Source organism: Puntigrus tetrazona, chromosome 5 (assembly GCF_018831695.1).
Source record: "Puntigrus tetrazona isolate hp1 chromosome 5, ASM1883169v1, whole genome shotgun sequence".
Classification (NCBI taxonomy): domain Eukaryota; kingdom Metazoa; phylum Chordata; class Actinopteri; order Cypriniformes; family Cyprinidae; genus Puntigrus; species Puntigrus tetrazona.
Genome location: NC_056703.1, coordinates 30,779,469 through 30,794,468, shown reverse-complemented (window position 1 = coordinate 30,794,468; position 15,000 = coordinate 30,779,469). Strand labels below are relative to the sequence as shown.

General features: G+C 43.9%; 2 protein-coding genes across 7 annotated transcripts in view; both read right to left on the bottom strand.

The window, feature by feature from the left end:
• The window catches only part of LOC122346126 (leucine zipper putative tumor suppressor 3), a 13,539-nt gene extending 2,750 nt beyond the window's left edge, over positions 1-10,789 (bottom strand). The window contains exons 1-6 of one of the 5 annotated variants that reach the window (XM_043240813.1): positions 10,640-10,789; positions 6,019-6,645; positions 4,297-4,836; positions 3,267-3,587; positions 1,790-2,020; positions 1-1,159 (exon numbers count right to left, since the gene is read on the bottom strand). The exon at positions 1-1,159 is cut by the window's left edge and continues 2,750 nt beyond it. In XM_043240813.1, the coding sequence (XP_043096748.1) occupies positions 512-1,159; positions 1,790-2,020; positions 3,267-3,587; positions 4,297-4,836; positions 6,019-6,555 (2,277 nt within the window). In that variant the 5' untranslated portion in view covers positions 6,556-6,645; positions 10,640-10,789 and the 3' untranslated portion in view covers positions 1-511. Of the gene's footprint in view, positions 1,160-1,789; positions 2,021-3,266; positions 3,588-4,296; positions 4,837-6,018; positions 6,646-10,324; positions 10,599-10,631 lie in introns of those variants that run through there. The other 4 variants (XM_043240812.1, XM_043240816.1, XM_043240814.1 and 1 more) reach the window with 4 other exon arrangements.
• Positions 10,790-11,472: 683 nt separating this feature from the next.
• Positions 11,473-15,000, bottom strand: part of LOC122345288 (transmembrane protein 127) — a 6,480-nt gene continuing 2,952 nt past the window's right edge. For both annotated transcript variants that reach the window (XM_043239277.1, XM_043239278.1), the window contains exon 5: positions 11,473-14,590. In XM_043239277.1, the coding sequence (XP_043095212.1) occupies positions 14,313-14,590 (278 nt within the window). In that variant the 3' untranslated portion in view covers positions 11,473-14,312. The remainder of the gene's footprint in view (positions 14,591-15,000) is intronic.

The window sequence follows — 15,000 nt, the reverse complement described above, 5'->3', positions numbered from 1 at the left end:
CGCTTGTGTGCTTGCGTAGAGTACGTTTCTGCGGCCCGACGAACACCGACACAAACACTCTCGAGACTGGCACTAAGATTTGGTCCTAAACGTGATGGCTGAGCATCTGAGCACCGCGCGAGATCTTCACCTCCCTGCGGTTCGAGCCCGGTAACTCTAGTTTTGATTGTTTGAAGGCTGCAGAGCACAGAAGATGCCATCAGCGTGTGAGCATCTAGGAAAGATGGTGACACTTAAATCGCCTAAACCCTCGCGCCTGTAAAAACACAAAGCTGAAACAGTCCGTGAATAAACCCCTTTAACCCCTGAGTGTTTTCCGCTTGGCGACTGACCTCCTCTTGTTAAGGCCACACACACACACACACACACACACACACACACGCTCGTCACTACCCAACGAACCTGCCCTCAACCCACACACCTGCCCCAGACAAGCAGGGCATCCTTGGACAGTCCTCGGAAGCGGTTCAGTTTTTGGATTGTACTGAATGCAGTTGTAATCGGGGACGCATTAGATCTCCGTCGACTCGATCCTCTCCAGTCGGGTCGGCACGGGCCACGGCGGAGCCAGCTGGTGCATCTCGGGCAGCTTCTTGTCCTCCGCCGGCGGGGTGGGAGAGGTCAGCGAGATGGAGACGGACACGGGGGGCTCGGGCGGGGGCGAGGCGGGCGACGGCGGGGCCATCTGGGCTCCCAGCTTGTCCACGCGCTCCTCCAGAGCCTGGTTCTTCTGCAGCATCTCCACGTAGCTGAGCTGCAGCTGCGCCTGGTACTTCAGCACCCGCTCCTTCTCGTCCTGCCAGGTCTGGCGCTCCTGGGCGAAGGTGAGCGCCTGCCGCTCTCGCTGCTGCCGCTCCAGACGCAGCTCGCCTTGCAGTCGCTCCAGCTGACGCCGCAGGTCGCCCGAATCCTGCCGCTGCGCCTTGGAGTCGTCGCTCTGCAGCGAGAGCAGCGGGTCCGGGGCCGGGAGCGCGGGGAGGGACGTTGTCTCCGGAGGGGACAGAAGACGCTCTCGGCTGCGGGACGACACCAGCTGACCCATATCGGTCAGGCTGGGCTCGCTGGAGCGACTGGAGCTGCTGCTGAGTTCACTGAGAGCCTTCTTCAGCCGCGACACCTCCGTCTCGAACGCGCTCAGCTTGTCTCGGAGCACGGTCACCTGCGGACAGCGCAGAAGCAGTCAACAGCCGTGTGTGTCAATAACCAACAATAGATGCTATGGGTCAAAATTGTCCAATGCTTGATTTTTGATTAGTAATATGCATCGCTAAGGACTTTGTTCACTCTCAGATTCCAGATTTACAAAACTTACATCAATGGAAAGTGATTTTTTTCAGCTTTTTTCAGCCTATAGCTATACAGAAGAGTGAATCATTATTTAAAGAATCTATTCATAAGAGTGATTCCACACTGAATGAGCCTACTGAGATCATTTATTCGTTTATTGCAGTGAGAACGTCATAATGTACAGTCTGTTTATTATCTGTACATTTGTTTTTGAAGATGTCTACGTCATTACTTTCGATAGTCCTCTTTAGATATTCTACTAACAGTAATCATCTCTGTAACTACATGTCAACTAGCAGTCAGAGTACTAGTAGACCGTCTGCAACACGTTATTTTGATGGATGCACGACATACCATGTAGTTATCGAGTTACTTGCAGTTAGTCAACTGTCTAAAGTGGACTATCAAAATAAAGTGTAAGCTCACTTTTGATTCCCACTGCAAACACTCAACTCACATCATGTCTGTGTTGCAGTGCAGCTTTTAGATTCAGTGTTGGTACCTCGGCCAGCATGGTCTGCAGCTCAGCCTCACAGCGCTCCAGCTCCAGGGTTTTGGTGCAGAAGGACTCTTTGAGGCTGATCTCGGCCTCCTCTCGCTCTCTGAGCTGGGCGTTGAGATCCTTCAGCTGACCCCTGAGGGCCACCATCTCCCCGGCCCGCTGTGTCACCTCGCCCTGACTCTCCCGCAGCTGCTGCTTCAGCAAAGAGATCTCGCCCGCCTTCTGACACACCTGCACACACGCATCACACACACACGCACATCAAATGCATCATACAAACATCACACGCGCATCATATAAACATTACACGCATCACACACATCACACACGCATCACACATCCCAAAACGCATCAAACACGTATCACACATCACACACACATTACACTCATCACACACACATCACACACGCATCACACACGCATCACACATCATACACACACATTACACGCATCACACACTCATCACACACACATCATACACACATATCACACGCATTCCACATACATCACACACACACATCACACACATTACACACATCACACACACATTATACCCGCATCACATAAACATCACACACGCATCACACATCATACACACACATTACACGCATCACACACTCATCACACACACATCATACACACATCACACACTCATCACACACGCATTACACATACATCACACACACACACACACACACATGGCATACACTCCTGCGCAGTTGAAACTATCTGGATATTTATAAATGACTAAAACAATGTTTTTGCTGCTGGACTATCAAAAGTAACATACTGCAGCTTGAATGATTTCATGAAATATATTGTGATATGAAAAAAAAATTACTTGTAAAACATGTACTGTTACTGTACTATTATGTACTGTTATTGTGAAATATTTGTTGCTATACACTACCAGTCAAAAGTTAGGAATAAAAAATAGATTTATTTGACAATTTGTTGATTCAGTCCGCTCTTTCTTTTGAGACACAATAACACAGATTTAAAACTTTGCAGAATGTTTTTGACCCGTGTTTAACAAAAAAATCAATAATAGGGGCCCTTTAATACATCTTTGATGACAAAAGGTTAAGTTACACTATGTAAATCATAGACTGCATCCAAAAACTTATAATATCTTCAGAGGATGCATTATATATAATGATTCAACGGGGAAACAGCCATATATATATATATATATATATATATATATATATATATATATATATATATATATTTAATGAAGCTGTATATAGACTTTTAAAGGTCTTCTTATTTTACAAATTTTAGTCCATCTTCCAGGAAAAAAAGGGCCTGTAATTTTTAAATGCAACAAAAATAAGTGAGATTTACACTTTTACAAAACATATATATATATCTGTATCATATATAATGGTCAGAAAAGTAAGTAAAAGCACCTTGATTTCAGCATGTTTGGAGGTGCATTAGGCTACAGATGACTTGCTCTCCGTCTCTCTCTTACCTCCCACTTGGTCTCCTCGAGTCTGGGCAGGATATCGGCCTGCTCCTTCCTGAAGTCCAAGCACTTCTTCTCCAGCTCCTCTCTCTGAGCGAGCAGCAGGGTCATCTCGTCCTGCAGCCGCCGCTTGTCCTGCTGCAGACGGGCGATCTGGGCCTGCAGGGCCTGCTGGGTGCGCTGGGCCCGTCGGGTCACCTGCTGCAGACGCCCGGCGTAGTTCTGCCTCAGCTCCTCCATCTCTCGCTCCCAGACGCGCTGCTTCTCCTCGAACACCTGCACGATGGCCGCCTCGCTCTGGTCCAGGTTACGTCTCATGTGGATCACCTGTGAGGAGGGCGGCACGGCCGAAACGCGCAAGACACAGCCTCAAACATTGCAAGCTTGACTCCATGCCTCGTTGCACGCTCCCTCCATAACACTTCCACTAAACAAAAGGACCTTTCCTCTTTTGTTGTCTGGTATGAATGCAATTTAATAGGCATAACCAGCTGTGTATGTATTAAAATAAATAAATATCCAGTGGTATATGCAAAATTGCGAATAATAATAATAATAAAAAAAATCCAGTGGTGCGTGCAAAATTCTAAAACAAAAATAGTAATAATTAAAAATATCCAATTGCGTTTACAAAACTAGACTTAAAAAAAAAAGAGAGAAAAAAACAAATGATACACATCAAATTAAAAATAAACAGTGGTGCATGTGTGAAAATAAAGACATTCAAAAAATTAATAAATAAATGGTGTACGCAAAATAAATACACTGTGCGCTACACAAAAATAAATTAAAAAAATAAAAATAAATCTAATGATGTATGCAAAATAAAAAAAATCATCCAATGAATTATGTAAAGATTTTTTTTTAAATGGAATGTTGTATGGAAAGTTAAATAAACCAAATAAACAGAATTTGTGTATGCTTCTAGCACGACACATGCGCTTCGAAATGATGCCTCACTTTTACATACGGTCTAAAAACAAGAGACATCCCACGACACACACGTAACACTAATGAATGTAGAAAGTTCGGTCACCTCACTTACTTCTTGCTCTCTCTCCCACAGACGGTCCTCCAGGTCCTGAATCACGTCGTCGGAGGACGGAGACGGTCTCAGGGGCGCCGGAGCGTCGCTCAGGTGACTGAGGCGCTGGTACGAGGAGGAGCTCTTGCCCGAGGAGGAGCGGCCGCTGTCCGAGGCGCTGAGGCCGTTCTGGTAGCCCGGCTTGTCCAGTTTGTCCAGGGCGACGGTGCCCAGCCGGTTGATGTGGCTGGTGGAGGCACTGAGGGGCCCGAGCGCCGGCGGCGGGCCGTAGCTGGAGCCCGTGTACGTGGGCAGACTGGTCAGAGAGTTCCTCCCGGAGTCCGACAGACTGCCCTGTCCGGCCCGGCCCGCGCCGCCGTGCGTCCCGGGACTGTCCTGGTTCGGAGCGCCCTTCTCCCCGCCGCCGCCGCCGCCGCCCGGACCGGCCGTCCCCGAGCTCGTCTGGAGGGGACACACCAGGTTCTGCATGGAGTGAAAGCTCTTGGGCACCACGGGTTTGAAGGCTGATGGACGCACCAGAGAGTCATTGGTCTGTAGAGACACACACTGAACTCAGAACTCTTTCTTATTTTACAGGTCGATATTTTTTTAAAACAGCGTTTGTTTTTGAAGCTCAAAAAGTGTAAGCCACTGTTACATGGGAGCTCATTTCTGGCACATCGGGGAAAAAACGCTTTAGTAAATCATACTTACAGACACCAAAATAAAATTCAGAATTATTACAAACAATGGTGAAGAAGCTAATAAATCGTATCATTTCAAAATGTAATAACTTAAACGTGACTTTTTAATCTCATAATTATGAATTAGTAGCTACTGTATCTCTTAATTTTAAAATTTTAATTTCTTTATTTCATAATATCGGTGAAGTCTTCAAAATCATTCAGAATTTTTGTCTCATAATTATGGTTTAGTAGTCATCTCATAATTTCAATGTTAAATTATTCACTTAATGACCTAAATAATAATAATAATAATTTATTACATTCACATAGTGCTTTTCTGGCGACTCAAATGACTTTTTATTTTACCTCAGATTTTTTCTTCTCTATTTTGATTTAGTATGTCAGAATTAAGATTTCTTATCTCACAATTACGGTTTAATATCCATCTCATAATTTCAACATTTAATGACCTAAATATGACTTTTTATCTCATAATTATGATTTAGTAGCTACTGTATGTCATAATTTCAACTTTAAATGGCAAAATTAGAACTTGTTTATTTCATAATATTGAAGAAGTAAGCCATCAAAATCATTCAGAATGTTTGTGTGATAATTATGGTTTAATATCCATCTCATAATCTCAACATTTAATGACCTAATTATGATGCTTATTCTCTTAATTATGAATTAGTATCTACTATATCTCATAACTTCAACATTTCATGCCTTAAATATGACTTTTTTACTCATAATTATGAATTAGTATCTACTGTATCTCATAACTTCAACATTTAATGAGCTAAATATGACGTTTATTCTCTTGATTATGATTTAATAGCTACTGTATCTCATAATTTCAACTTTGAATGACAAAATCAGAACGTAATAGTGAAGAAGTAAGCCATCAAAACCATTCAGAATTTTCGTGTGATAATTATGGTTTAATATCCATCTCATAATCTCAACATTTAACGACCTAAGCATGAGTTTTAATCCGATAACTCAGAATCAGCATCTAGCGTGTGTCTTCATATCACATGTGTACCTGAGCATGCTCGAGTTTCCCCGAGACGGGCAGGATGTTGGGCGGGTGGTGGTTCTCGGGCTTGGCTTTGCTCTTGTCCTTGTGCGGCGGCGGCGGCGGCGGCCGAGCTTGATGGCTGCCGTTCTTGTCGTTGTTCAGCACGATGTTGTTCCCGCACAGGTCCAGACTCTCTCCGCGCCGGTGTCCTTCCCGCCGCGCTCCGTTGGCGAACACCACGTTGGACACCAGCCTCTCTCCGTTGAGCGTCTGCTGGCGGTTGGCGTTGTGCGCCGCGGCGCGCTCGGCCTCGGCGTGGTTGCGAGCGTTAGCGTGGAACTCCCTCTCGGCGTTGTAGCTGTGCTCGTCGGCGGAGACGCCCTTGGTCTTGGTGCTGGGGCCGGGGATGCGCTCGGCGCTGAAGCTGCGGTCGTCCAGGCGGCGGCGGGCCGAGGCGGGGGGCGGAGCGGCCGCCAGCGGGCCGTTCGGGGTGGTTCGGGTGCCCACGCTGCGCATCGTGATGGGCCGCTGACTGGAGGCCCCGCTCCCTACGCTGCCCATGCCAGGAGCCTCGAGCGCTTCACTCCGCCGCCCACAGCTCCAGCACACACGGGCATGAAGGGGAAGTGAGCCGGGTCACACACACACACACTGCAACACAACGCACGCCGTTAGTGGCCCCATTCACCACACACCACCTAACACGGCGCGGTTCATTCAGTCATGCTTTACTCATGTTGTGTAACACTGTTTTCTAAAGGCATGCCGTGCAAGCCGCGACGTGCAAAAAATATATAGGTCTTCCGAATTTGCTAAACGTTTTTAGCACACAATGTCGCAAACTATTTGACAGTAAATAATCTCATCTATTGGGGATTACGTGCTTTATTAACAATGTCCGAAGTTATAAAATCAATCAAAACAAAAAGATACGGTAAAACTGAACTCGCCGTGAACCAGTGAGTCTGTCTCATAACAAACATGGAGTCGTGAGGTTTGATCTCCTGTCATCAGGTGCTCACTCATCACGCTCGGGTGGAAAGGGACAAAAATTCCAGAATGTAAAATAAGTTATTGTATGCATTTGAACGGTTTCATTTTAGAAATGAGCAAAAAATTTTAATAAAGAAAAACACTTATTATTACACTATTATATTATATTATTACCTTATTATGTCGATTGCAAAATTGTTATTTTGTTATCTGTTTAATTTTATTTTATTGCGTTATTCAGTGTTTTATACGATTGCATGCATACATTCATGCACAGAGCGCAGTTTTAATTGTCTTTTTTGCTAATTTCATGAATGAACTGACGACAGAACTACTTTGTATGCTCGGGTTCTTAGGATCTTTATTTATCGATGAAGCAATATAGAGCATGCCTCATGTTTGCGTTCAGTAAAAAGGCCGACAGGACAGAAAAGGTTGTTTTTAATCGAACATATAATGATAAAAATGTACTTTTCTGTAGTGTACCGCGCCCCCTGACTCCGCCCCTGTCCTCAAGAACTTCATTAAATACTATGGAAGTCAATGGAGACCAGAAAGTCATACTGGATGAGAGAAGCCCCATCCCTTTTCTTCCTCTTCCTCAGATGCATGCTGATGGTATCTGATGCTGATTAACTGTCACCTGACATTCAGGTAAACAAATACAACTGGATTTTAATCTATTTTAGCATGTTATTTTAAAGTGCCCCATTATGGATTTTGCAAGTGATTACAAGAAGTGTGTGATACAGCTGTAAGTGAATGAAACCCGTACACGGTGTGTAAGGTTCTAGTCTCTCAAAAGAAAGAGTTGACTCTGATTCATTCGAACGAGTCGTGTCGGTCGAAATAAAAACGCTAATTCTTTCTTTGTCGCTAGGTGAGGCTTTCAAAGCGTTAAAAGCTCGCAAACGCCGCTTTGAATTAAATCAACCGATCACTGGAGGGGTTTGAAAAAATCAATCGTTAAACTAATTATTTGGGAGTTTTGAAAAAACAAGGTGAAATGCAAATGAAAATTGCTTGCATGTCAGACTGCTGTTTGCGACTCCAAAAAACTAAATATGGGCACTTTAAAATGACTTATTTTCTGTTTAATTTATTTAAAATAAATTTTGGGTGTGACCTTTCTATGATTTATTTAGTTACACTAATAAAGGTTCTAAAAGGGGTTTTCACAGTGATGATTTATATATAAATCCATATATATATATATATATATATATATATATATATACACCCTGTTCTACAAAGACACTTTAGTGCGCTGGAAAGACTCCATGGATGTTAAAGGATATTTAATGAATTATCGATGGCAATAAAAAACGTTCAAAAAAGAAAGCATTATGTTTTTCATCTACTTGCGATCCCCAGTTTGGAACAATCTGCTGTAAACTAATAGTTGTTCTCTGAAAGTGTTTTTTTTTGTGCATTAAAAAAGCAGCGGAACATGTGAAGAACATGCAAGGTTATTGAAAAATGTAACTTTTAACGCGAGTGGCATGCTTTTAAAATGCCGTGTTTCGGCAGTCAAACCATGTTCACACAGAAAAACAACTAGAGGAAAGGCACTGGTGTGAGCGAACATCTCCATGAGAGAAAACTGAGCAATCACAACACAACTAGCTGCTTCATACAGTTACAGCTTTACTGGAAAACGCAAGCAATGCGGACGAGCTGCCGGCTCCAGAGAAACAACACAGTAAACAAACAGCATACGTGCGTCCCTCGAGAACGGCTCTCTCCTCGTGCGGGTTCTCATGCCAACGAATGCAAGAAGAAGACGGCGAGGAGGTGAGGAAACATCAACACTGAGACTGATGATGATGATGATGATGATGATGATGATGATGATGATGATGATGATCTCTGGAGGTAAACATTAATCGAACGCAGAGCCAGTCTGACCCCATTCTGATTTGCAAACAAAGGCGGTTTCTAACAGCCAAAAATATATTTGTGAAGACAGATAGCGGTTTTTGGGGTGTGAATGCAGTTTATGTCACGTTTATGTCAATCAAATGTAATATAATCACATGAAATGACGGGGTGCTCTTTCATTTCTGTGAGTAAGTGAATGGGTGCCGTCTAAACGGCTGATAAAAGCATCACAATGATCCCCGATCCTTCTCAGTTAACCTCTTGAGAAGCCAAAAGCTGAAACAAAGGCAGCATTAAGACGTTTTTAACTAATAAGTCCTCCTGACATGCTTTGGTGTGAATCAGGAGAGAAATCTGCCCAGATCGAGCAGCGCTTACTAATATATGGTAAATTCTTACGGATTACAGACTTATTTTACTTTACTTTTGTCTTCTCCAGATGTTAGCTGATGGACCGGAGTGCTTTGGATCGTTCCGATGTTTTAATCTGATGGCACCCATTCGCTTCCATTGCTGAGACACCGATGCAGAGATACATTTACATCTCGAACGTCCTAAGGCTTTCCTTTTAGGCGAACTATTCCTTTGAGTGCTAGATTTTCCTCCAAAAACTAGAGCAACATCAACAAAAACCTAAAACAAGCGAGCCGTTATCATCCTTTAAGAATATAAGAGATATAAAATGAACGTGAAGCAGCTTAGGTCACCCGATGAGAAATGTTTCGAGCTCGTATTAAGATGTCTGATACCGCCGTACTTCTTTTGCACCGATGTAACGGACGGCGTAAGACTGCAGCAACATTCAACACTAAAAATAAAAACCCAACATGATTGCTCAGCTCTTTCGGCTCATGCACTTGGATCTATCTCGCCGGCTTTTCGTGCACGTGGACGATGGCCCGAGAAAAGCACGATGCAACCGAAGTGAGTGACTGTGTTTGGTGCATGTTATTGTTGGTTTGCATACACTCTCTCCCACAGCCATGCACGCGCCTCGAGAAGTCAGCTGGAGCGGTGCTGCTGGTGCTGATGCTGATGCTGGTGCTGATGCTGGTGTGCAGTAACATCACTGGTCCAGCAGAGCTCTGGATCAGATCAGCACTGGCACGTGCCTCTACTACCCGCTCCAGCACAGTCAGTCACTCACAGGCATTACATCATCGCTCACATGCTTCATATATCCCAGCACACATTAAAGAGCGCCATCCTAATTACATCAGCCCCGGCCACCCCGTCAACGACGAGCGCGCAAAGCATCCGCGCGAATACGCGCCTGTGCATGGATGTAAACATGCAGCGCGGCAGAATGACACACTGTGTTGATGCGTCGCGCACCGCAGTACGAGCCCGAGAAAACACGCGCCGCTGGAGAAAACGCCAGCGACGCGCGAGAGACGGAGGCCCGTACACAAACAGATGACATCAGTATCGCAGCGCGCACTGAAAGCATCTTCACCTGCTTCACCTGACAGCGGATGAGCGGACGCAGCGAACGCGGGCCTAGCGATGCTCGGACGCGCTCGCTAGGCTGCGTTCCTCGTAACGCCGTGCCTCCGTTAAACCCAGAGAGAGACGAGGACGCGGCACAATGGAGGTCCGTCGTTCACCTGCCTACAGGACGAGGCATCCGCGCTCATTACATAATGCGTGTTAGCGCTCGTGCAGAATTATGCATCACTGCATCCGCATCCTCCGTAACAACAGCAGCATCTCCAGCGCGCGCACGCACGCACACACACACACACACACACACACATACTCACTGTCTCACCGCGGGTCCGTCTGTCCGTTCGCTCGGAGGCTGCTCTGCTGCTGCGGCGTGAACCAACGCGTGAAGCCGCGCGATGCGCTGCCGCTGACGCCCGCGACGGAGATGAAGCGCGCGCGCGCGAGGAAAGCGAGAGCGGCGCGCATCAGCTGAGAGACACACCCACCCGCGCCCCGCCCCCTTTGGACGCGATCGGACACGCCCCCTTCCGCTCGTACGAGTTAAGACACTAGAAAACCCGACTATTAATCGGTTCATACTGTAAAGAGGGGCCGGATTCACGAATAAAAATCAAAAAATATTTTTTGATTTCTAAAAATTAGATTTACCTCCATATCCTTAAAGCATGTATCATCAGACTTTAAAGAACTGCACTAAAAACATCAAAAAATGTTTTCATTTTATTTTTCCTTCTTGGAGATGGTTTTCAGTGACCTGTGGCGTGTAAATTATGTTTATTATGATGATTTTTAATTCTAAAATCAAATTCTACTTAAGCACACCTTCACAGTCAAAGATTGATAGAATAATACAGATGGAACTGTAAAAAAATAACACCGTTAAGCAACAAATGCAACTGAATTGCTTTTCACCGTACGATGTGTACAAATGTTAATTTATACATTCAATAACATTTTTTAAAAATAAAAATAATACCTTAATGCACTGTGAGCGGACATGAACAGTGAACAAATGTGTTTTTATTGACTAAAAAATTAACAAATGATACAAACACACACACTGTTCATAACTAGCTTTACTGATCTTAACAACCGATTGTGAAGCGTTCGCCGTTCTCCCATGAGCAAAACAAGAAATGAAGTGAGACTGCTGCGTTGTTTGAAGCGTTATTTTAATTTAAACATTCAATTAAGCATTTAGCTTCAACTTCAGTCGAGCAACAAAATCAGAACGAGGGTCGGTACATGCATGCACAGCTCTAAAAACAAACTCACACCAAACATCAGAAGCAGAGCGTTTCCTCATAAACACACAAACAGAGCATATATCAGTGCCACAGATCCACAGGTGAACAGATGTAGAGCTCGGGTTCAACATGATAAACATCACATCTCCTATCTCGCTCCGCTTTCTCTCTCTCTCCATTCACAAATTCATCGGTGACATCAACAACTTCTCAAGGTTACTATGGCGATGGTCTCCGTCCAACTGGAGCAGAAGCTGGCGTCACGTGACGGAGAGAGAGGCGCTGGATGCAGTCTAATTAGGGAGAGCCGAGAAATTAAGGCACAGCCGAGCTCCGCGTCCCACGATTCCAGAGAGGCGCGTTTTTCTACAGGAACACCGATCGGCCATCAGCCCGGACCCCGGAGGGAGGGAGACGACAGATGCGCTTGTTCACATGACGTCAAATTAAAAAGGGGTTTAATCGTAAACGCAAACTCTGCAACTCCTCCTCAGACCCGGGGTGTATTTATACTCCACACAGCAGCCTCACAGTGTTTTATAAGGAGAAATCAAATATTGCACCACTGCAGATTCGTTACAGATTCACAGATTCGTTACAGATTCGTTCACTCTCTGTCATGCTGCTCCAACCCTATTGACTTTCAAGCCACACAAAGAAGCGGGAAAGTGTCCAAAATTCATCTAAACAATTCATAAACTTTCATGAACTTGAAAGGGTTTTTCAGCATCATTACACTCCTATAGTCTTTGTATTAGATTGCATTTTTATACTTTGTTTTCACTTTATTTTTAGTTCAGGTTTTAGTGATTGATGTGAATTTTGTCGGTTGCAGTTTATATCGTTTTGGTGAGAACTGCTGCAACCTGTGGAACTAAAACGTTTGCATTTTTTGCGTTTATTTTATTTCAAGCGAAACATTTCAAGAACATTTCCCAAACCTTCCAGAAACGTTGAAACATCAGAGGATTTTGTGGAAATTATCACACTTTTTCTGGACACTTTCCATTTCTTGTAACAAAATGTTTTTTGATTTCAGCGTTAGTTAACTATAATACCTACGGAACACGTTTAATTCATCGTTCACTGATAATCCTCCTGTCAATGAGAGAAAGGTTTGTGAACGATGACAGAACAAAACATCACAGTAAAATACTAGAACATCAAATAAATAGAGAAAAATAGTGCAATATGATTATGGTTAAAAGAGGGAATACAAATACAGTACGGGAAAAAAAAACCCACAGGTCGAACTCTTGAATAAATAAAATGTAAGTCTTGTGGATGTTTTTTTCTTCCAGGAAGCTCAAGGCACGTAGAGGATTGACGTTAAATTTGTTCATTAGTTTCTCTACGGAAATCACTGACTGCCAAAATAAAACCAGCCCTGAACATGCTAGGCTTCACCCTTCTGTTCTGTTTGCTTCCAGTGCACTAGAAAGCGGAGCGATCTAAATGCGGATCGGGTCTCAGTCCACTTTCTGTTCACACTCGCTGTCTGGAACACGGCCAACTAGATTACATAGAGCATTATACGATTTGTATTTATTCTTATTTACGTACAAACTGAATAATAACGACGATTATGCATCATAAAGCGCTGGCATGAAGGCTGAGAGCGTTCGTTTATAAACCCTGAAACAAAGCGAGCGAGCACTCAGTTGGTCTGAAAGCAGAGAAAAGCTGAACGGAAAGTGCGCTGCAGAACCGATGGAGCAAGAGCTACAGAAACACATCTAATCCGACATCCAAAATAATCTTCATCGTGTATTTAACTCAGCGTTTATTTTATTCTGACCTAGAGCACTTGGTATCATCATAAATATGGGTTCTGAGCTCTTGGTGTCCTTCTCTTTAGCTCCTAACTCATCATCAGTGAGGGGAACGCTGAATACGAAATGAATCTGAATTGAGGCAGCAAACAGGATATAGAATTGCCAATTACGTAGAATTAAAATGGAACCAAATGCATTAAGACGTTAATAACAAGTTACCCATAAACACACCCATCACACAACATTTAGGCTACTTTAGGAACATTAGATGATGTTAATATTTTTGGAATTGTGTGGAAAATGTGAATTTAATTCATCTAAAGAGATTTCTAATTATAAACGTCAATGTCTTTCGCTACTAATAAAGTCCTACCTAATTAAATGTGAGTTCATGGATTGTTGTGCTTTAAACCCAGAATGCTTTAGTTTGTCCCTGAGATTTAAATATAGAGTAAAAAACAATTATCTGAAAACGACGCGTTGCTTTCACAACATTATTCCAAATCAATTCTGAAAACTCAGCTCTACATATCAGCTAATAAATATATCAATGACATAATGTTTTGACCGTTCTGTGTTCAGGTAATTTCGTATTTTAATATTTAAAATGTTTTTTCTCGGTTATTCAAACAGTGAAAGAACGTTCCGTTTAATCCTTCTGCGTTCAGATATTTGGAATGTTTGGTAACTATTAAATAACGTTTAAAAAACGCTGGATGAACAACCGACCCAAACTCAAAAACTTCCCAAACTTAAGTTCTTGTGCTAACGTCGTTATTAAAACATTAACAGAGATGAGATAACCCTGAACAAACCCTCTGCAGATGTTTCTGTCGACGACGTTGAGAGAACCTCCACGGAAGCGTTCCCCGTTCAATTCGATTCAAATTCACACTGACGAATCAGAAGGAGCCGATTCTTCAATTCAGGATTTGATTGGTTCCGTACGAGCTCCTGAGATCACCTGTTCTTGTCAGTCGTCCCTCTCGGCTCCGCCGATCAGAGGCTCCGTGTCGCTGTCCGCTCCTTCCACGCTCAGGTACTCGCAGGGCCTGACGGGGTTCGGGCGGCCCCTGAGGGCCAAAGCGCAGGCTATGAAGGAGAAGAGCAGGCCCAGCATCTCGATGTAGAAGCTCTCTCCTGCAGACATGCAGAGCGCCGGCCGGCTTTCGGCCTTCCCTCGCTGAAGATTGCGCTCGATCACACTCATACAGGCCACACACACACCCAGCACCGCCACGCAGAGGAGCGCTGGGGAGAAGCGTGAGAAAACACACCTTCAGTGAATCTCTGTGCACCGCTCCGCCTTAGAAATCCAATAGAAATGCTCAAAGAGAATTTGATCAAACTTCTGAACGCAATCGAGCGTCATCCATCTTCGACGCGTGAGGTTTGTGAATGCATAAAAAAGCATTAAATCAAACTAAATAGCGGATTAAAGATGATGAAACGTTTTCAGCTGCATGTCATGCGACCATTAACCGACAGCAAATTATTGAAACATTAACTTAAACTTCGAGTAGAAAAAAAGTCGGTGAATTTGAAGACAAACATCGCAGGTTATATATTTTTGGCTAATATAGTTCTCTAGTTATGACACGTTAAAAAGTGTTGCGTTTAATTTAACGTGCACCAAATTGCTTTGGAAAAAGCCAGATCCT